A 22,143-nucleotide genomic window follows, 5' to 3' on the forward strand; every position below is an offset into this window, starting at 1 on the left:
TATAGTTAGCAATTTTCTTCAATGTGAGGAAGCCTACCTCCCCATATTCTTTGAGCACATTTATTATCTTTGTATATGTGTTTGAAAATCTGGAGCCCCACATATTTTTATGTACAGTTATAGATATGTCTCTGGTGAGTAGTGTTTGTAAGCAAAGAGTGTGTGTGTGTGTGTGTGTGCACATGCATGAAAAGTGCATTGATATTTTGGATGTGAAACCTTTGTGCTATAGCTGGGGTAACTTCTGTAGAGCTGTCTGAAGAGCTTGGCTATGCCAAGCTATGCCAACCATCATGGGAAGGTCTTGGAAAGGCAGCAGGGCTTGAGTTCTGTTGCTGCTGGAATTTATTAGACCTGTGTGGAACTACTGGTGGGTTGAAGCCTGGAAAGCTTGTCCAAGGAGACCCATGTCACTTACAGGCTGTAGACTGTACTGCCCTAGAAATGAAATCTGGAGCAGTTTTTTGCCTTATGTTAGTGTGTGAACTGTTTCAAACTTACTGTACAAATTAAGTCCTAGAGAAAAAGAGAACCTCCAGGGTAAATTGCTGGTAGGATTTAATAGTAATTAGATGGTGCAGAGGCTAAATGTGTGTTTGGATTTTTTGTTGTTTGTGTTTATTTATTTGTTTTTAAATTAAATTGTTACCTCAGTGCAGTCAAGAGCTCAGGAGGACAACTTTTTTATTTTTCTTTATATTACATTTATTAAAACTGTGGTAATTTTCCCTGTTAACAGGAAGCAAAGAATCTGTGAAAAACAACATTGTCTAAAGCAGTTTAAGACTTGAAAGAGTCTTTTAAAACTACTAGAAATGGAAGAGAATTGCTTGGAGTTTATTCTTGGTTTTGTAATTTAATGGAGATGGAGCAGTGTTAGTTTTTATCTTTATTGTGGGTATCTTCAGTGGAGTGTGGCAAACTGTCTTCATCTCCTGACTAATGAGCTTCTTTAATCTGTTCTAGTCTGTAGTAGTTGACTGGGTTGAAGCTTATAAACAAGACAGGAATGTGGCACTTCTGGATCTCATCAACTTCTTCATTCAGTGCTCAGGCTGTCAAGGTAATTTACCTTCTTCACAGCCCTTCCACTGTCTGTGTGTGAGAGGAGTTTGAAGTGTGCTTTTTGAAATGGAGTTTTTCTCTGCAGTAAATCATGAACTTATGATCTGTACTGTTCGTTAAGACGAACTCCAGATGGGCAGGCAAAATAGAAAAGAATGCTGCTGGTTAAATTCTTTGTGCTAGCAGCATTCCAGCTCTGAGAGTTGTATTTGAACAAGGTTTGCAGGGTCAGGTTTCTGAAGTGGCATGTCACATTGCTTTGGAGAATCCTCACATAGGGACAGTGCTTTTGATGAGTGTTCTAATTAAAATCCAGTGTTTCAGTTGGCATTTGTTTTGTATTTCTTGGTATCTTTTGTTTTGCTAGTGTCCTTGTTTGAAAATAAGCAGCTAGCAGATTCAGCTCCCTGCTTTGGTGGCTAGAAAAGCAGTCTCTTGCCTCATTGCAGTTGCTTTTGCTAGAGTTGTGAAGCTGTCTGTTTCATAACAAACATTGAAGCACTGCCTTCTGGGGACAGTCTGCTAGTGAAATGCTTCAGGATGGCAAGTAAGAGATTTAAGAAGACTGTCCTATTAGTTTGAAACTTCTGAGTGTATTTAAGCAGCTAGAAATGTACTTTTTACATATCTCTTTTTTTTTTTTTCCCTCTAGGTCTTTGACTAATATGCCTTTGCTTATGAGAAATACTTTGGGGGTTTTGACTAGTTTTGACCTGTGGGTAAAATTTTAGTCAATCCTTGAAGTAAATAAATGAACAGAGAAAACAGCCTTTCCAGACAGCACAGAGCAGACTTCTCTAATGGGAATTTCAGTTTTGGTTCATCAATATTTTTTCCTATAAATTAATTTATGTATCTTTTTCTGTGTATGTTGCCTGTACCAGTGTACATACATAAAAGAGAATTCCCCTGTCTTCAGTGTTTCTAAATTTATTAAAGTTCTTACTGTGGTTTGGACTTGATTAATGGTATAGAGTTGTGAGTAATTCTTTTTAAAACACTACTTTTTTTTAGGCATGGTAACAGCAGAGATGTTTCAAAGTTTGTACAAGAAAGATGTCATGCAAAAAATGACAGAGACCTTTGATAAGGTAGGTGCTACTTTAATTTTGCATGTCTTTTTTATATAAACAATAGTCTCTACCTTATTAGCCAGCCTGGATGGAATTCCTGTTGCTTATCAGGAGCTCTGTACCATTAGTACTACTCTGCATTAATTTAGTAAAATAAATATAGTTTTTTGCAAGAGAAATTTGTTGTCATCATGACCCATTTTAGCAGCAGCAGCAGATTTTTTTTTTAAGTTAAGTTTTATTTTGAGAGTTTTACCAGGGCTGTCTGACTGCAATGACTTTATAGAGGTAGATATAACCCAGCACTGCAGCAGGTAAATGGCTCCTTTGGTATTTGGTTGATAGGTCCTTTAAAAAATAGTAATATGGATTACTGATGAATTAATTCAGATGTTTTTAGCTGATATTTTATTTGAAAATGTTCTTTCTGCTTTACTGACAATTATGATTTTTAATAACTGTATCACATCATGTGAAAGAAGAAAAATGTGTTTCAGATTTTTAGATAATTGTGAAAGCAGTAGTGAGTATTTAATTTTTTGGGGATTGTTAAGAAAGGCACATAGCTTTACAATGCTGTTTCACTGCTTGACTGCTCCTTGGCTAATTGTGGCAACATTAAATTTTCTGCAGTGCTTTCACAGTTTCTTCCATGCTTTTTTCCCTTATATTTGTCACTTCTGAATTGATTTGTCAAGAAGCAGCCATCAACCTTGTTTTAATTGAGCATCTCTCAAAGACCAGCTGCTGTAGAAATTCCCACAGAGAATGAATTTGCCAACATGTTTTTCTTCATTTTAGAAGTGTAATAGCACTTGGGCTAATTTTTTGACAGAAATGAACCTCTATGTGTCTAGCCATATGAATTAGTAGTCTGGCACTTCTTTGCCAACTAAATTAGCCCTGAATAACAGTCATGATACTGCAGGCATTCTGACAGATACAGAGATGTGATTACTTTTACCATCAGCCTGGAAATACTACAGCTCTGTAACCTTTTCACCTGTCCTCATGGGCAAAAAGGCAGGTTCTGCAGTTGCCTTAGAAGCTGTATTCTCTATGCTCTGTAAAGAGAGTTCTCTCATAAGATGGAATTGTAAGTTAGTGGTTTAAGTTAGTCAAGGAGGAGTGCCGTATGGGACTACTGAGATTTCAAAAACATTTTTTAAAAACCTATGACAGTAATAGTGAAAGTAGTAATGAGAGTGGAAAATATTGCCAGATATTTGCTTAACATCATCTTGCCTTTGAATTTTTATTCTTTGTTTCTAGCATTCAGAGGATTCATTCTTGATTATTTCAGTGATTCAACCATGGCATTGCTGTTCAGTTAATTAATTGCAGCACTACATCCTTGCATCAGTACTTCCTCTTAGAATTCTTCATAATGTTAGTGGGAAATGTTAATAGAGTTCAGTATGGAAATAAAAGAATTCCTAACATCCTCATGGTCATGGTGGTGAAGTATGAGTTAGTTAAGTGGTCAGTGAGCTGGACTGAAAACTGGTGGAACAACCAGGCCTGTGGGGAAATGATCAATGGCAAAAGGTCCAGTTGGAGTCTAGTCACTAGTGCTGAACTCCAGCTTGATATTGTAGCCAATGGTGTTTTACATATTTAGTAATGACCTGGACACTGAGGCAGAGTTTAGTCTTGGCAAATTTTCAGATGATGCAAAATGGGGAGGATTAGCTGCCAAATCAGGTGGTTGTTCTGCTCCTCAGAGGGACCCTCAACAGACTGGAGAGTTTGGCAGAGGGGAACCTCATGAAGTTCTACAACAGGAAGCCCTGGGAACCTGGGAATGAATAGCCCTGTGCACCACTACACATTGGGGGCTGATAGACTGGAAAGCAGCTCTTGGTGTGGGTGACAAAATGAACACGAGCCAGCAACACACCCTTGCTGCAAAGTTGACCAACAGCCTCCTGGCCTGCCTTAGGCAGAGCATTGCCAAGAGGTCATGGGGGATGATCTTTCCTCTCTGCTCCTACTACTGAGACTCATCTGGAGTGCTGAGTCAAGATTTGGACCTTGCAGAACAAGAGAGAGATGGGTTTACTGGAGTGAGGCCAGTGAAGGGCCACAAAGATGATTTATGGTCTTTGATATGAGGAGAGGCTGAGGGAGTTGAGCCTGTTCAGTCTGGAAAGAGGCTGGCTCAAAGGAATCTGGCCCATAAAATACCTGATGTGACAGAAGGACAAGGAGGAAGCACAGCTCCACTCAGTGGTGTGCAGTGAGATGGTGAGCGATGGGCAGTGGGTGCAAACTAAAATGGATAGAATTTTACCTGAACACAAGAAAACTTCTACTGAGGGAATGATCAAGCAGTGGAACAGGTTGCCCAGAAAGGTTGTGGAGTCTCTGCAGGTATTATTTGACTGCTCGTGGCATCACCTGACACTGAGGGAAAAGATGTGTACTTTGAGGCATCCTTGACAGAATGATGATGGCACCAATTGTAGTTAAAAATTAAAGCTTTATTTGTTAACAGTATGTTATTATTAGTATAGAGCAGAATTTATGATTAAAATGGCACAGGATTTCTATAAGCAGAATCAATATAATAGCATAATATAGAATGTATAATATAGCTCAGGTCTCACTGTCCAGCAGGAGTTGTGGTCAGAGTTCACCAGTTAGACCTTGCAGTACCTTGATTTTGTTGACAGTGCTCTGGGTGCTGTGATGCTTCCCTGTTCTCTGACTGGGTCATTGCCACCACCTGCCTGGCTGAATGCCTGGGATCTGCAGGCTTGGTAAGGAAGGGAGTGATTGGTCTGGCACCCAGGAACAGTGAGACTGTGAGGGAGGGAAGTTAATCTGTTTGATTTGTCTGCTTGGTTCACAGGACCTTCAGGGCCTGGTAATGAGGGAAAGGGAATGAATATGTGAACTACTTGGTCACAGAGAAGGGCTGCTTGCTCTTAAAATTGCATTAGTTATGCTAACCACATTTCCAGGAGTTGAGAGCAGAAGTGCTGGTTGCACACAGCACTGGGCTGCCTATGCTGGCTGACCTTGCTTGAGCAGGTGGGGTTGGATTAGGTGATCTCAGAGAGTCCCTCTCAATTTCAGTCTTTCTGTAATTCTGTGAAAACTTGTACTGATGTTAGAAGCAGAGACTGGTTTTAATGGGGTCATGGAGGCATTTATTTCATCTTTGTGAGCCATGGTATTCCTCAGTGATGAGACAGTCTTGTCTTGACACCATTTTTTGTTTTTCTTCTATTTTAAGATAATCTGTTTCTTCTGCTTTTCTTCCTGTTTGTGACATGTACTTCTTGCAGTTCTTTGTTTTTATATGGTTTTTCTTTCCTTTCCCATTTTGTTGCTTAGACATTTAGGAAGGGAAGAGTTAACTTTGATGCTTAATTGTATAGCTAGATGAGGACAGAAATACTTGTGCTTCACTGAACCTGATAAAGAACTCTAGATTTAATGCCTTTTGTTTTGGAATAATTGCAGAATTGAGAAAACATCTTGAATCAAGTTGCACTAGTGCTGAAAACATTCTTCTCTAATTTGAAAAGCTCAGAAAGTTTTTTTTAGAGTTTAGATGTTTTACATCTAGGTACCAAATGTTGAAAAGGGTTATGTACTTAGACTTGCTGTGGAGCCATATCTTAGAATTAATAATGGGGGTTATACCTTGTATATATTTGCTTCTAAATTTTGTAAACAACTTGTCTCCTATTCATAACAAGACAACTCAGGTTTTATATAAAAAGTGTGTCTGTCATTGGTTAGTAAAACAACCCCCAAAAACCAACAAAACCCAGATGAGAAGGATTTAGGTTTTTTGTAGTATTTTGGCTTGTGTGGGCCACCTGTAGCACACATTGGCTGAAGTTCTAATGGCCTTTGAAATATGTTGCATGTTTTGAAATGCTTTTGTCTATGAATTATCTGTGCCATTTCATTAACAACCTTTCAAAATTTTGTCTCTTGCATTACAGGAAACTGGGTTGCAGTATAAGAAATTCATGGCCTATCCTTGGATCCTGACTGTTACTTGGCCGGTGGACATGGTAGGGCTGTTGTTGTTTCCCACAACTGTAGTATAGCTTTTTCTGTGGGGAATTTATCTGAACTCCTTGTTGGCACTTCATTTTGACTTTCCTCTCTTTCTGTAGACTCTGTATGAAAGAAGGAAACATTTTCTGGTTCAGTCAGAGCAGGAGCTCACATCACTCTGTTGAGTGATTTGAATAGTTCTCTGGAAGAACCTGTGTTAAGGGTCTAATCTGACTTGATTTCTAGAAGCAGAATTATCTCTCTACTGTTCATGAAAGGAATCTAAGGGAATCCCAAGTTAGGTGCCTCACTTTAGGTGGCGTGCCCTTCATGTTGTGTATATGGTTACAGCGTGCATGTTACCATTAAAGAGTATCCCAGTGTGAAAAACATGGGCAGTAGAAATGCTCTTAAAAAGTGAGAAGTCTTTGTGTATTTTGTGCTAATTTTCAGATTGAGGAATAAGCTATGGTGATAAAGTAGGTATTTCCTGAAGTTGTAGATGGTCTTTCTACTGTCCATGTCATGATCAAGGAGCATTAAATGAGGCTTGCTGGAAACTTACCTTTCTGTTTTGGCACTTGCTGCTACTGTTAGGCTCTGAACTGACTCTTACAGCCCGGTCAGGAGCATATTCCAAATTCCTGATGTGCTTTGGGTTGCAGCCAGCCCTGTGATCATTCTGTATTGACATTTCTCATTAAAGCAAGCAGCAGTCCCTATGCATTGGAAACATAGTTACAGGAGAAGAGCATGAAGTGTACTTTAGAAGCGCGGGAGGTTATGCTGAGTGTGATGCTGTGTTAGAATGGGGCTGAGAAGGTGATTGCCCACTGGTGAAGGACAGCTGAGCAGTGGCCAGCCTTCAGGAGGAGATTTTCCACAGTGAGTGAAGTTTTGGAGTTCCTTGACCTCACTCACACATGGAAACTATAAAGATGCAAATTCATATTCTGAGCCATTCCTGGGATCTGTGAGGTGTACATGAAATGTTCACACTGTCTGAGGCTGCCATTTACAAAGTCTGTCTAGTGTACTTTCCACTATTTCGTGTGAGAAGTCATTTCACCTTCCCTCTGTCTGCTTTCCTCCTGGCAGTATCAACCATACTGTGGACACTTATGATTTTATTGTAATTTGCTTTTTGCATGATGTCAAAGGTATTGCTCACTTACTGTTTCTGTGGGGGTTTTTGGAGACCCAGGTGCAGGCGGTATAGGTGAATGACTGAGTATTTGGCATTGAGCTTTAGCCTGATAAACTGCTCAGGCTGGCAGTGCTGCTGAGGAGAACAGTCCTGTCCTGTTCATGCCAGAGTTATCTCCACTTTTCCCTTACTTCATTTTCTGCCTGGATTTTACCTTACTTTTGCAGGAAGAGGAAGGATAGGGAAGTGGGGAAGCACTGCTACCTGTGAGAAAGTAGAATAAGCCAGGAGTGCTCATGGTTTATGCCAGTGAAACTTACTTACTCTGCTCTGCCTTCCCACACTTTCTCCCTCTTGTCTGTTCACAGTTACCTTGCTTACATTGCTTTCAAAAGTGAGCTGTTATGACAGTGATGACAGTGTAGCTCAAATAAAGCTATTTTCTCTCTCTGCTTGCTTGTATCCTAGTTGCTTGTCCCTACTTTGGAATACTAACCATGGAAAAAGTTATGGGGGATGAAGTGAAACTGTCTGTCAGCAGAACTCTCTCTGATGTTCAGTGGGAGATATGGGAATGCACAAGCAGAACTAATTAGTGTGTTTTCTCTCAACTTGTCTCTCTTGTGCAGGACAATGAAGACTACCCGCTGATCAGAACAGGGCCCTACTGGAAGAAGTTCAAGGCCAATTTCTGTGAATTCATTGCAGTGCTTGTGCAGCAGTGCCAGTGCAGCATCCTGTATGATAACTACTTGATGGACGCCATCATCTCGCTGCTTACAGGGTTAGCAGATTCCATGGTCAGAGCATTCAGGCACACAAGCACTTTGGCAGGTAAAATCACTTGCAGAGTTGCTCTAGAGGTGCTGAGTTCTCTTGACTTGTGTACTAACAAAACTGCTCTAAATTGAAAAACTATTTACTGGAGCAGTTCTCTTATGCACTGAGAGTACCTTCCTCCTAGTGTATGTTATATGAATGTCCGTAATATAAACTTTTTGTTCCCATGTGTATCTGAATTGAATTTGAATGCTTTAGATATGATAGATCTAACATAATTTTTCTTTATAAAGAAATCTTTAATGCCTGACATGACTGACTTCAGAGTTTTGCTGTTTTGAATATTATATTTTTCAGTAACTGATTGATTTTTCACAGTTTTTTGTTGTTTTTCTTCCTCCATTAACTAATGTGATGAGGTTGCAGTAGGTGCTTCAGCTTAGGAAGCTTCCTTTGGAGAGCTGCTATTCTTGTGGTCTCTGTGCAAGAAAAGAACATTGCTTATTACACATTTTTGTTTCATGCAGTGTGATGGTACTAAAGCTACTACTTTTTTCCCCAAAAGCCAGTAAATACCCTCTTTACTGTTCAAAGAGCACTTAAAGTATAATTTATTCTAAAGTACACTGTTTGCTTTGAGGGCTCAAAAAACTGACTTGAAATCTGTTCAAATCATCCAGCAATCCTTAAAGGAATGTGGATTTTTGTCCATTCCAGTAGTATATTAAGATTCCCAGCAATTTCTGAGCCAGCCTCACTGTTTTTTCAATTTTTTTCTTTTTGATTACCAACAATCAGCTGTTCCACAATTCTAGGTTCTCTTGCAGAAAAGTCAGAGTTGCATAAACTTACAAGAGAGTTGCCCAGTAAATTACGTTTCTGACCAGAACTCTGACCAAAAGTTTTATATCACCAGAAATAGAAGTTAATTTTCCTTTTTTGATCATTGTCTGCCTTTAAAATAAACACTGTATTTTAAAGCAAATTACTATAATCTAGTCGTGTTCATATTTTCTATATAAGCTGGATTTGGCTAACCATATCCTTTTTGTGGTAAAGTGGTGAATATATTTATGCTGCATGTCTCTGAGCTAAGCTAATTGTGCTGGGTTTGTTTCTTTTTTAGCAATGAAACTTCTGACAGCAGTTGTAAGTGTCCATCTGAACCTTGATGTCAACAAGCACAATGCTCAAAGATTGTATGAGGTGGAGAAGAAGAGGCTAAGTGGCAAGAGGACCAGTTACAGACTTGATCAGCTAGAGAGAAAAAGGAAAGAGGTTAGGGAAGTGTCTTGTATGGGAGATTTGTGAAAGTGTAAAAGGATTGCTGGCTGCTTGCTCTTGGGTCCCTGCAGTTCTCTGAGGTTTATATATTTTTGTTATGCAAGGTGCAGAGCAGGTGTGACTGGCTGGATTAAGTGGTACAAACATGACTAAAGTAAAAATTGCCCTATGGACTGTCAACCTGTGATATCTCACTTACTGGTTGCTTTTCTAAATTGGCATCATTAGCTCTTGATCTTCACACAAATATGGATTTACACAAAAATTTCATTGTCTCAGTAGCTCTGGTGTTGTGGAAGTACAGTTTTGTATATGTTTGTACAAATTACAAGCCCAAGTTTTAACAGTGAATCAAAAGGGACACAGACTAAGTGTCATCTCTGTGTAAGTAATGCATTACACAAAAATGGATTGAACTTCAGGGATGTCCTGTATAATTTTTGCTTTTCAATTTCTGTTGTTTCTTCCCTGCTCAAAGACAGCTCCTTTTCAGCTCTCAGAGGCAGAGCTGTAACTGTAAAAAATAACTGTGGTTTGAGGGAGAGGGTGACTTGGTGAATGAACATCAGCTATAGTTCCTTGTCTCCTGACCTTAGAATCACTTACCTCTGGTTTGAGTTTTAGGTGTCTGTGGGCTTCTCTGAGACAATACCCCTTTTGTGGGGAGGAGTGTTTGGGTGAGACAGGATATTTTAGTATCATTATAAGTCTGATCTTATCCTCAAAGACAGAGGAGATAGGTTTGATGGAGGGAAAACCCAAACTTGTCACCCTTCCTGATGCTGTGGATGAGGGAATATTTTTATTAGGTGACTTGCATTTTAGAAATTCCTACCTAAATTTTTGGGATTCAGTTTTTTAATAGGCTTGTTGTGTATTTTGAAAATTTCTTTGTCAGCATTTTTTCCATCTCTGTTTGAGTACATGAAAAGTATGTGAGGATTGCTTTGTGCTGTATCTTTCTGTGTGATTTCTAATAGATCAAGACTCACTGTATCAAACAAGTAGCTTGTTTCCCAAGGCTAGCAGTTGGTATACAATAATTCTTTCCTCAGGATGTAGCCACAAAAAGGTCAGTTGCTAGTGCAGATATAGCCCCCTCATTTTATGTTGGTACCACATGTAAACATGAGCAGTTTGCATCACAGTGGTATTCTAAGGGCCCTCATGAAAATTTTTCATGTGTAGTGAATTGTGGGACTAATATTAACATTCAGTTCTCTTTGTATTTCAGTATGAGCATAAGCTTCTAGAGATACAGAACATGATGAATGCTATTTTCAAAGGGACGTTTCTAACCCGTTACCGGTAAGAGTGAAAATAAAGCTGTGATGTGTGTCTGCATTCCCCAGAAACTCCTGCTCAGATTGTACAGATAGGAGAATCAAGTTAAACATCCTGGAGGCACTGATGGTGTCAAGGAAAGTGTAGCAGTTAAATTATTTTTAAGAATCTGGGCTTCCAAAAGGACCTCTCTAGTGTGTTCTTTCAGTTCTTCCTGCTGGCTGTAGAGCAGTGTATTTGTGAATGAGAAGATATCCAGAATTGCAAAATAGTTTGTGGCTAAAAGTGGTCTAAGTACTGATTGAAGAGTAACTTATAACATTAATATGAAGATACTTGGAATATTTTGAATTATACATGCTTTTGAAATTCCGGAACATAAAAATATTGCAAATAACATAATTGGTTTTAAAATTAATTTTTAATGTATTAATATTACAATTTTATAATTTCACAGTGATGTTATCCCTGAGATCAGAGCAACTTGCATGGAAGAAATTGGCAGCTGGATTAAAACATACCCAGATGCTTTTTTGAATGATAGCTACTTAAAATATGTTGGATGGATGCTCTACGATAAGGTAAAGTTTAATTTGTTTTTTTGCCTAGGGCAGTACATTAGTTTTCTAATTTTAATTTTTTTTTGAAAGAATCCTAGCATTTAAATTCTTGAGAGTAGATGTTTAAGACTGTGGTGGTACAATAAGAATTTACTTTCTTCCCCATTTCAGGTTATATTTTAAAAGCCATTTTAACACTAAATAGCACTGAACATCTTTTCCAGTTCTGTGTGAATCCCTGTATGTGCAGTTATATTTATATGTCACTGAATTGGGAGTTATGTCTGAAATGTAAAATGGCTCATATCTTTTGAGAAGGTTAGATGTTGACTGAAATTCTGCTTTTAGGCTTGATGGGCATTTCACATTTTGTTTAGATTAGTCTAAGGAATGAAAAAATAAATATTGTCTACTGCTATTCTATTGTAGTAGAATAGTCTTCCATGTTGCATCTCTCCTATAGAGTTAGACAGATACAGAAAATGTTTAAAGGAAGTCCTGCTACTTCTGAAAGGTTTAAAGGAAGTCCTGCTACTCCTCCAAATACCACCAAAAAAACAAGCAAAAAAACCAAAAGAAAGTCAGTGAGTTCAAACCCCAAGCAGGAGAACAAGAGGCAGTGGGCAGAAACTGATTCGCAGGAAGTTGCACTGGAGCCTGAGGAAGAACTTTACTGTGTGGGTGACTGTTCCCCAGAGATGATTGGCCAGAGAGGTCATAGGCATCTCAGTGGAGATGTTCAGAACTATCTGGACACAATCCTGTGCTGGGATGACCCTGCTTGAGCAGGGAGGTTGGACCAGATGGACCAACCAGATGGATCAAGTGCACCATTGTGGTCCCTTCCAGCCTGACTGTTCTGTGCTTCTGTGAAAAAACTCCTTTTCTCTTGCTTTGAGAAAGCATGAGAGACTTCAGGGGGATAGGAATATTTATCGGGAGCGGCTAATTAGCGAAGTCGGCACGCTGTACTTGTGCAGGCCGCCTTTGAAGGCGGCTGTAGCTCCTGTGCGGATGCTGGAAGCCGCGGGATTTGTTTGTGCCGGCTGCGGGCGGGTTGCGCTCTGCCGCGGGGCCAGCAGGGGGCGCGCCAGGCTCCCGCTTCCCGCCCTGCGCCCTCCGTCTGAAGGCGGCGTTTGGGGTTTTAGGGCGACAAATACATCGGGAACTGTCGTTTGTTCCTGCATGCATTTTATCTGATCACAATATCTTTTTATCTGGAGAATTCTCAAAAGAAAATGCTTTTTTTTTTTGAAGATGATGTGTCTTCATTTGCAGTACTCTGCAGTGAAGATTAACAGCTGGTGTCTCTAATTAATGCACGCAGCTCACTCACTGCCATTTACTGGAAACTGGAAGTAGAAAAGAAGTAGAACTGGAAGTAGGCTTTTTTAATCTGAAAGCAATGCAGATGCAAGCAGAGTGAGATGAAGTGGAGTGTCTTCCATATTCTGCATTTGGCTGAGACCTGGTAGTGTGCCACTATTGGTGGCTGCAGTACCACTACTGCAAATTGCCTGATTTCAAAACGACAGCACCAACAGGGGCAGCAGTGTTTTTTATATACTGTCATGGATTTTTTTGAGAAGGCTGGGGAGGGAGAGCAATTTTTAAAATTGTTTTGCCTCAAATGACAGTTGGGTTTTCTTTGCTATCCAGGAGTAACTCAGAAGTAGACTTTCCCAGTTCATAGTCTGGGAAGTGTTGACCCAGCAGTCCTATCAAACCATCCAGGTCCCAGCCTGTATTTGTATTATTGACTGGCCCCATCTCTGTGATAGTGGTGGGGCTGAAATCTCATAACTGAATGCGTTCAAGCAGTGCTGGAGCCTGTGCAGAGCTCTCAGAGGTCACTAGAGCTGCCCACCACTTTACTGATGTTTTCTGTCATCAGGTCAGGATCAAAATGTGCTATGATACAGCTGAGGCAGAGTGTATGTGTTCAGAGTATCCTGAATATGTGCTTACATAATTCCCCTTCACTTTGTCACGGCTTTGCAGGACCAGACAGGCAGGTTTTTTGTTGAGATTAGAATGGTAGTTCTGATGAGGGGAGTAAGTGGCTGGGTGTTTGTGTTTGCTGATGCTGCTGTTGAAAGAACCTGAAGGTAGTGAGATATCCTTGATCATTCAACATTACTTCACATCCTTCCAAAACTATGGGGAATGTTGAATTTAGAAAAGGTGAGGTTGTTGAGAAGGAGAAGCAAGGAAAATGCAGATGGAAACTTAGGAAAAATAACAGAAGTAGTCATAGAAGTAGTTATATGTTTCTATTTACTAGAGTTAATTTTCTCAACACTTAAAAGAACATACATGTGTGGGGTTGTGACTGAGAGCTTTTGGATAGAAACCTCAGAAGGGAGATGTACACTTTAATGTGTTTAACATTATGTCTGCAGACGTACACTTGACTCCACCTGACTGGCAAATGACATTTCCAGGTGTGTGCCAGGGGCTGTATGACCTTTCAGCAAACCAGTGCACACTGTTGTCCCTTTGCCCACAAACAATTTCAGTCCCCATTCACAAGCAGAGTGTTGTGACAGAGAACCAAAGGCAACTGAAAGAACCAAAGAACCAAGCCAGCTTTGCAGTACCTTGGCTGAGCTGAGTTTGTGCCAGTGTGCAGTGATGGTGCCGCCTTGGGGCTGTCTGTGAGTGAGCTCTGTGGCAGTAGGAAGCAGCAGGTGTGGGCAGCAGTCTCTTCCTCAGAGACTTTAAAATATAATACAGAATAAGTACTGCTGGTGTGTCATGGGCAGATTACAGAACAGTGTATATTGTTACCTGTTGACCTTTCACTTTATATTTCTAGCAAAAAGCTGTCTTAAACAGAGCTGTTAGTCAAAGCCTGCCACTGGGTATCATCCTTGGCTTTCCATCTAAGCAGGTGAACAGGAACTTGTAGCAATGGATAGCCTGTATGTAGGTGGTCTCCTTTCTTGGATTTCCATGTTTATTCTTACTACTATTGTTAGCAAGAGGAATTAAGGAAGAAATATGAAGAGACTGATTCAAAGCCTGCAGTTCATCTTAGTATCTCTGCTGATATGCTTAGCATTATAAATTTACAGAACACATGATTTTTCTATGTTGGATCATCAAAATCACTTTCCCAGTTCTATTTAAAGCTTTTTCCTTTGAATGATGTAACAATATGCATGAGCTAATTGAAAAGCTGGCTAAGGAAAAGATTTCTTTTTGAGGCATCTATGAAGCAGCATAGCAATAGTATTGAAATAACACCTTGTACGGATAAATATATTTTCCCTAAATTAACTAATTAGGCTGAATTCAAAACAACCCTTTCCCTACAATACTTAAAATATCATGTTCTAGTGTAAAACAGAAACAGGGAGAAGGCATGGTGCTTGACTCTATAAGAATCCACAGTGCATTTCTAAGTTGTACCTCTTCCTCTGGGAATCTAGAGAAATCTGTGATTTCTTGGACTCCTTGTCTGTGTTTAGCAATTGTCCCAGTCAGCTGTTGACAAGAAGCAAGCAAAGTCTGATGTATGGGAGAGTGCTGGTTGTGCTAAGCAGGCCATCCATACTCCTGTCTTTGTATCTTTAACAGATGAATAGCACAATCCCTGTATCTTTTGTATTCTGTTGCTTTTACTAACAGTGGTCTGTGAGAGTTTCTTTGTGTATGGCTCTTAGGGAGCCATACACAAACTTTGATGTTACCTTTGAGTTTGGCTCACTGCAGGCTTCCTCTGTGTGTGTGTAAGAGAGGGAGATGAGTGTGTGTACACACAAACAAACTGGTACTGATGTCATTGATAAAGAAGATGAGGCAGCATTTGGATAGTCTGCTGTAGGCACCCACAAAGAGCTCTTTTTTACATGCTGTAAATGCTGATGGTGACTAACAAAATACATGTATTTTACTGTTAGCCAATTTCTCTTTGTCTTACAGCAAGCTGAAGTGCGGTTGAAGTGTCTTCTGGGGCTGCAGGGAATTTATAGCAGAAAAGAACTTGTTTCCAGGATGGATCTCTTTACTAACAGGTTCAAGGTAAATGAATTACTGTTTGCTGGTTTTTTAAGTCTAGGTTGGGTGTATACACAGGGCCTGATGTTTTGATCAGAGCTGATCTCCCCACTCTCTTGACTAAGAGGAGTTTAGACTCCTGCAGAAACACTTTGTTGACTGAATAGAAGGAGTTTTGCAGGGATGTTTCCCTCTGTTTCTATGAACTCTTCCATTTCACTTTAGTTCACACAAAATGGTGTTAGCATGCACTGTGGTCAGTTATCCCCACCATTTATCCAGATTGGCCCAGGTTTTTTTACAGGATCTTTGGCAGATGACAAAGAATTTCCTATGCTAAAGATCCTCTTTTTGCTATCCCTGAAAATGGGTTAACCTTGATAGTGGACTGACTGTCTATGTATCACACTGATGTGGGAATGGCTCTCTCTTGATCTACCATGTCAGTATGAATCTTGAAGAAGGATCCCTTATGTCCTTTCTGAACAAATCAGGTGATACACCGTAGTTTTCAGTGCTTGTTTTGTGGCTTCACTGACCCTGTACTCTGTCATATTCCAACGTCCCAACTCATTTAAGAAGTTAGCCCTTTACTTTTTTTTAACCCTGGCCTTGCTAAGCTGCTCTTACCCTAGCAGGGTTGCACCTTCTCAGTATTTGAGTAAGAAAGCTGAAGATTATGTGATTGATATCTCAGTCCCTGTGAATCAGGACATGATTCAATGTCAGGACAAATCAATGCCTGCATGTGGTAGCAAACCCATGGTGTTTTTGCAAAAGGTGCAGGGCTTACCCATGTGTCAAAGCAGTTGCTAATAGTGAAAAATGCTTATCACATATCCTCAAAGAACATGAAATGGCTTAATATTGGTATCTTAGTAATAAATTATTCAGAATTAAACTCAGCTATCTAAGATTGACCCCTGTTTTAAATGATTATGTGGTAGTCCCTTATCTTTCTGACTGCTGTAAGCTCTGTAACCAAACGCAGGATTGGTATTCAATAAAGAGTGATGAAATAGCTCCAGGCTGTTTGTGCTGCAGTTTCCCTGTGTGGAGGATGCAGTATAAATGGATTATTGCTAACTCCATCCCCCAGTCAAAAAACCCCCACCCCAAAACAACTCTATCCCCTCTAAACAAAAGAAATCCAAACAATTACGCATAAAATACCAGTTTCAAAGTTTAAAGTATGCTTTCTTAGTGATGGGGAGTGTAATCATATAGCCATCAATCCATTTCCTGCAAACAGGAGTTACACATGCTCCCTCTGTTACCCTTGAGTGTTCAGACTCAGGACTTGTGGATTTAGATGTCTTCCAACTGGATTGTGAGAAAAAGGAAGGTGCAAAGGAAAATGAATGTAGAGATTTAGAAACCATGTGTTAAATGGGGAAACTAAAATAGTTCCAAATCAAGCAAGTCTAAAGGTGTAATAGTATCTTAAAGATATAGGCCACACTGAGGTGTGCAAGTTCCTGGTTTCATGGGATGGGAAGTTTTTCAGTTTTTTGAGTTGTTTGCATGTGTACTAAGTTACAATATTGTGAACTCTGGAGCATAGCAATATTGCTGCTATGCCATGAGGTACCTTTATGACTTTAACTGTCTTTTCAGCAAGGCACTGACTTCTGTAATGTGTAGGTGCAGGCACTTTACTGTTAGTGGGAGAAACTGATTAGATAATGCTTGTAATTTGAGGCTTACCTTCATTTAACATACTGAAGTGCCAGTAGTAACATCTAAGAAACAAGTTGTCAGTCACTTTTAATTTGTAGTGTGTAGTTAATTTCTTGTGAACGCATACATTACATGTATAAAAAATATCATATTACTGCATGATTAACTCAGTTAAAAAATTAACATGCTGTTAATTTTCAGGGGCTGGGGAACTACTTGGTGGTAATCAAGTTGCCTTATGTCTCTTAGGAAATAGCTGCAGAAATAAAAATAAATCTCTGCTGTACTAGTGTAGATGATCTAGCTGTAGCAAAAAATACATGTTTATTGAGAACAAACCATGTTACATCTTTTTATTGTCATTTTACATCCATTAGGATCGAATTGTGTCCATGCCTCTGGACAAGGACCATGAAGTAGCAGTTCAAGCCATGAAACTCTTGATGCTTATGTCGCAGTAAATAATTTCTTTTTTAATTTACTGTATTGTTTTAATGGCAACAAGATCCAGGTACAAACCTGATGAATCTTCCTGTAATCACTTACTTGTTGGGAAACAGTTGCTTCTGGCAGGATATGAGTTACAGTTAAAGCTGCTCAAGACATGACATTTTCTTTCTGTGGGAAATGCCAGTGTTAAGAAAACCCTTGTGCTGAGATTCAGTCTGAAAACTACGTTTTTATATCTGTGTTTCCCTCTGAAAGGAAATCCCACCTTTTTTAATATTGGCTTTTCTCAAAAAGAGCATTTGACAGTCTTGGGGGAAGTTCCCACTGAAGATGGGGTCCCCACCCCACCTTCTGTCCCAGGATTGCCAGGTCTTGACCAGAAGCTTGGAGAACTCTGCCCTCTTCCCTGTCTCTGCACCTGATGCAGGAAGCTTTGAGCTTTGAGGCTGTTGATGGAATTTGGATTTCAGATTCTTGGCTCCAGGGCAGAGAATCTGGTAGCCTTTGAGCCCATAGCAGACTGACAGGAAATGATCAAGTGTGTGATTTTGCTGAGGTGGAAGACTAACAGAAGAGTTGTTTTCTTGGGAAATTTACCTGCCAGCCATAGCTTTGGTAGGATAATGGCAAGCTAGAAGTGTGGGGAAGAATTACACTTAGTATTACAGAAGTATATAAATCTTTTTCTGATACATCCTTGAGCAGCATGTTTCTTTTAGAAATGTCTTTATTTGCAAAATATGTGTAGAATAAATTTTCTGTCCCTCTTTCTCAAAGCAAAATGGGAATAAGAACTTCACTGCATTCCATTGATAATACAGTTGAGATGTTAGGACTCAGTGTCTCCTCTGTCTGAGAGTGTAAGTTGAATTTTGGTGATGTAGATGCTTATTTCCATGTACAGCATGAGACATTATCCAGTAGCCTTGTGGGATTTGCTTCTCTATTTAAGCCAGAAGTATTAGTCATTGCTAGAGGAGCATGTAGACCTTAGTGGTCCAACTAATGTGGTGCTGTAGACATTTACATTAAATTTCAAGTATGTTTGTATATTGAGGTGCTGCTTGATTGTCTCCTGTCTCACTTCACATTCCACTGTTTTGAATGGCATTTTTCCAGGGCTCCTTCAATAGGCACATCAGAACAGCATATGCTGTAAGCACTGCACCCTCTTCTGAAGGTAGTGCCATTGTTTGGACCTCACTGGTAGTAGCCAGGGTTATATTGTTCCTGTGTTCACAGTGTCCATGCCTACATCCCTTGGTTCCCCATGGTGCCTAGCTGTTGGAACAAAGCACAATGCAGGGCCCATGGATAACATGTCCCTGTGCTAGGAGGAGCAGCTCACCATTGTTGAAGTACAAAGATTCCATACACCAGTTAGGGCTGCACTTGTTCCGTATCTGAATTAACAAGAGCTATATTGGCACTGCAGCTGTTTATCATCTCTGGCTTTATTATAAGGGATCATTTTCTCATTAATGCAAGCTGCAGCTATAAAAGTTTGATCAATGTTTCTTTTTCCCTGAAGCAATTTTTTCTGAATTTTGCTTAAATATGGTTTCCAGTGTGAATAAATGCCATATAAAGTTTTCTGAATGATATTTTTCCATCATGAGATGCAATTTTCATAAGTAAAATTAATACATTATGAAATTGTTTTTAATTAAGCTATGTAGAGACCTAGCAAATACATTCTTTCTTTTTGCTCATCTGTTGCATAGCCATCCTGCTTTGTTCCACTGTACACGCCCAGCTGGTCTGAGCCCTGCTGATTTGGCATAATTATTGGAGTGGTGAAAGTGTGCATTAGAGACTCAATAAGCAAATTCAACAACAGCTCTTCTCTTTGATAAGAGTAGTGCTGACCAGTCTGTAACTGTGTGAGGAGAATGCAGACAACATAGCCAGTCACATGCACAGGCTTCTTAACAAGAGCCTGCATCAAGGTCCTTTTCTAGCAGGGGAAAAGCTGATGCCTTAGTACCTACAATGGTGACAGAAAGGACTTGATGCTGGCAGTGCAGAAACAAAAACCTGCAGGGCTAATATGTCTCAAATAGATGTGTCTCGTAGCTCAAAGCTTTTGTGTGTATCCAGATGATGCTTTTGTGTATACACACAAAAAGTGTGTCTGGTTTTTGAGCAGTAGTGCTGCTTGATACATGCAGTAAAGCATGAAATTGAGTTGGGGACAGCAACTCCCCTGCCTCAGAGGGGATGATAAAGTAATAAATGACAGCTTGTATAAATGGCATGGCTACTAGTATGCAGTGGTGGAATAAAATTTTTGCCACTTTTGCCACGCTGTCTTGGCTTCTCTTTGAATGACTACTTTTGTCATCTGCAAATTTGGCAACTGAATTCAAGTGACCCAACTTGTGTTTTTAGTGAGATGTGAGAGACCTTTCAGATCAAGTTTCTGAAAGCTATTTTTAAAGCTACTGGAAAGAACCTCTATCTGAATTCTCTCTATTTGATCAGGAATCATTAATTAAAAAAAATAATCTTCATTGATGAGGTACAGACCTTCAGACCATGTCTCTAATCTTGGAGTAAATATTTTGTTATGTCATGAGATGAGTCATCCAGTAATAGCTTTTTTCCTTCCAATTACTCAGTTGGGTAATTTTTCTTGGGAAAAATACATTATGTCAGTAACTTTCTTTGACTCACTTCCATAGTTGTCCTTTGGGTCAGCATAGAAGCAAGACTTTGGTGCTAATTTACCATTTTTGTGATGTTTTACAGTGGCAGGAAAGCTGTGCTCCATGTATGGTAGTAACAGGTTTGAGCATCTCTCAGTCATCACTGCATTCCAGTTCTGTGGAATATACACTGACTACTCTGTATCCTGCTGCCCCATAAAGCTGCTGTGCCTTTACATTCTCTCTCTTGATAGCTAGAGAGGCAGTGAAAAAACTGATCTTTTCAATTCACTTATGTGTGTTATATTATTAAAAAAAATCCCAGTGCTGATTCAGATTTCTCTTGCTATGCATATACTTAGTTTTTTTCAAATCCATATTTGTATTTTCTTCTTGTGTATCTCTGTGAGCTGAGAGTTTTTTTTCCTTCTTGTTGTTGCATGTTGTCTCAATTGAATGCCAGTCTTTGGGCTAGTAGATTTCTGTTTTTACACAGCATGATGTGATCCTGGAACGGAAATGAGCCTAGGAGGTTTAGCATAATAGAAATTATTAATGGTACTGAATTATGCATAATTGTTAGCATTAATGTTGCAAAGGATCTGACAGGGAATAGAACTAGGAAGGAAATAAAGAAGGAGAAGCATCAGTGACAATGAGAGACCAAGGTAAAAAAAGCATTGCCTTTTAGGAGGCAAATTAGTTCAGTGTGCCTACTGCTAGACAATTCTGTTAATTTTTGTGTGCTTAACTACCTAAAAGCATAGAGGGATTTTGGAAAAGAGCAGCAAAATAAGGAAACCACAGTAGATGCATGGGGAAAGGTTACAGGTGGTGTGGGTAGGGGCACAAATCCACAATTAGCTTGAATATGTAAATAGCCCAGGGGAAAATGACTTTGATTTACTTTAGTTAAACGTAATTAGAAATTAAACTGAGTTTTAAACACAAAACACATCGGTCTGCCACAGCATAATCACAGTGTATTGCAACATGCTAATCCCATTGTACAGTGGGTGGGAAAGGACTATTGTTACATTTTAGTGGCAACCATATTGTCATTTTGCTGATCACCGAAGTGTGTCTTGAAATAACCTGCAATGAGAGCAGAGGAGTGAGACTGAAATTGCAGAACAGTTTAGTAGTACATGATTTTTGTATTTAAAATTTTTGTTGCAGACATTAGAATACTTTTAACATACATGGTGTTTTGGTTGATAGTGCTCTGTGCACATATACTACTTTTACAATGCATCTGCAGATTTGGATGTTTAACTTGACTTAATTTTAAATGCGAAGTGACCAGATTCTTTTTTGATTGAGATGCTATACCTTGGATTGTCATCACAATAATGTGTACCAGATCTTGCCCTGCACAGCCACTAAAAACAAAGGCTAGAGTAAAACTCTAAAGTGTGTCAGGTGTGTTTTTATTTTACTCTTGTGATTTTGATGATTTTCCTTGGTATGAGCAGACAGCACAGACCAAGTCAAGCTACTCCAGCAGTCATACCTCTTGCATGCAACCAAATAAAACAAAAAGCAAGATATAAAATCTTTCAACTGGTGCCATATGCGGAACAAAATGGGTCTGTGATCTCCCTCTAGAATGTCCCAGTTTCCTCTAGGACATGAAGACTGGGACATGTTCACGCTGAAGTGCAGAGAAAGTGGTATGTCATGAGATTGGTATGTGGAAGGCCATGCCTGTTTATTTTTAGGTACCTAAACACTGGCAGGCACTTCTGGCTTAACCTTTATCTGTTGCTTGGCATGCTGAGGGCTGTAAATTTGCAGCAGTATTGCTGCTGTATTTGAAGTATTCGTTGTGTGGTTGACGATTGCCTGATGGATGTATAAAAGAAAGGCACACTTCAGTGTGGCAGTGTTAGTGCTGGTGGTAGCTGGTGTAGTCAAGTGCTGCTGCTTGCAGAGGCAGGTAAAATGCCTGGGCACTCATTTCAGAGGGAGCTATGAGCCTAAACCTCATCATGGTCAGAGAGTGGTGGTTGAACAGTAATAGTAGTAGTAGTAGTAGTGCCCACAGGTATTCCCTCCCACTCAAGAAAGGAAAAAGCAGAAGATCAGGTGCTCCAGTGGTGTCAGGAGTGTCTGTCAGCTTGTGTTGCAAAGGAAATGGATTCTTCTGC

General features: G+C 39.7%; 1 protein-coding gene across 3 annotated transcripts in view; it reads left to right on the forward strand.

The window, feature by feature from the left end:
• Positions 1 to 22,143, forward strand: part of LOC131095999 (cohesin subunit SA-2-like) — a 57,646-nt gene that overhangs the window by 6,143 nt on the left and 29,360 nt on the right. For all 3 annotated transcript variants that reach the window (XR_009115937.1, XM_058044227.1, XM_058044214.1), the window contains 9 exons: positions 967 to 1,063; positions 2,080 to 2,156; positions 6,101 to 6,172; positions 7,935 to 8,139; positions 9,212 to 9,363; positions 10,604 to 10,677; positions 11,111 to 11,234; positions 15,141 to 15,239; positions 17,273 to 17,352. Coding sequence is in view for 2 of the 3 variants with exons in the window: in XM_058044227.1 (XP_057900210.1) it covers positions 967 to 1,063; positions 2,080 to 2,156; positions 6,101 to 6,172; positions 7,935 to 8,139; positions 9,212 to 9,363; positions 10,604 to 10,677; positions 11,111 to 11,234; positions 15,141 to 15,239; positions 17,273 to 17,352 (980 nt within the window). In the remaining variant the exon portion in view is untranslated. The remainder of the gene's footprint in view (positions 1 to 966; positions 1,064 to 2,079; positions 2,157 to 6,100; positions 6,173 to 7,934; positions 8,140 to 9,211; positions 9,364 to 10,603; positions 10,678 to 11,110; positions 11,235 to 15,140; positions 15,240 to 17,272; positions 17,353 to 22,143) is intronic.

This window comes from Melospiza georgiana, chromosome 2 (assembly GCF_028018845.1).
Source record: "Melospiza georgiana isolate bMelGeo1 chromosome 2, bMelGeo1.pri, whole genome shotgun sequence".
Lineage (NCBI taxonomy): Eukaryota > Metazoa > Chordata > Aves > Passeriformes > Passerellidae > Melospiza > Melospiza georgiana.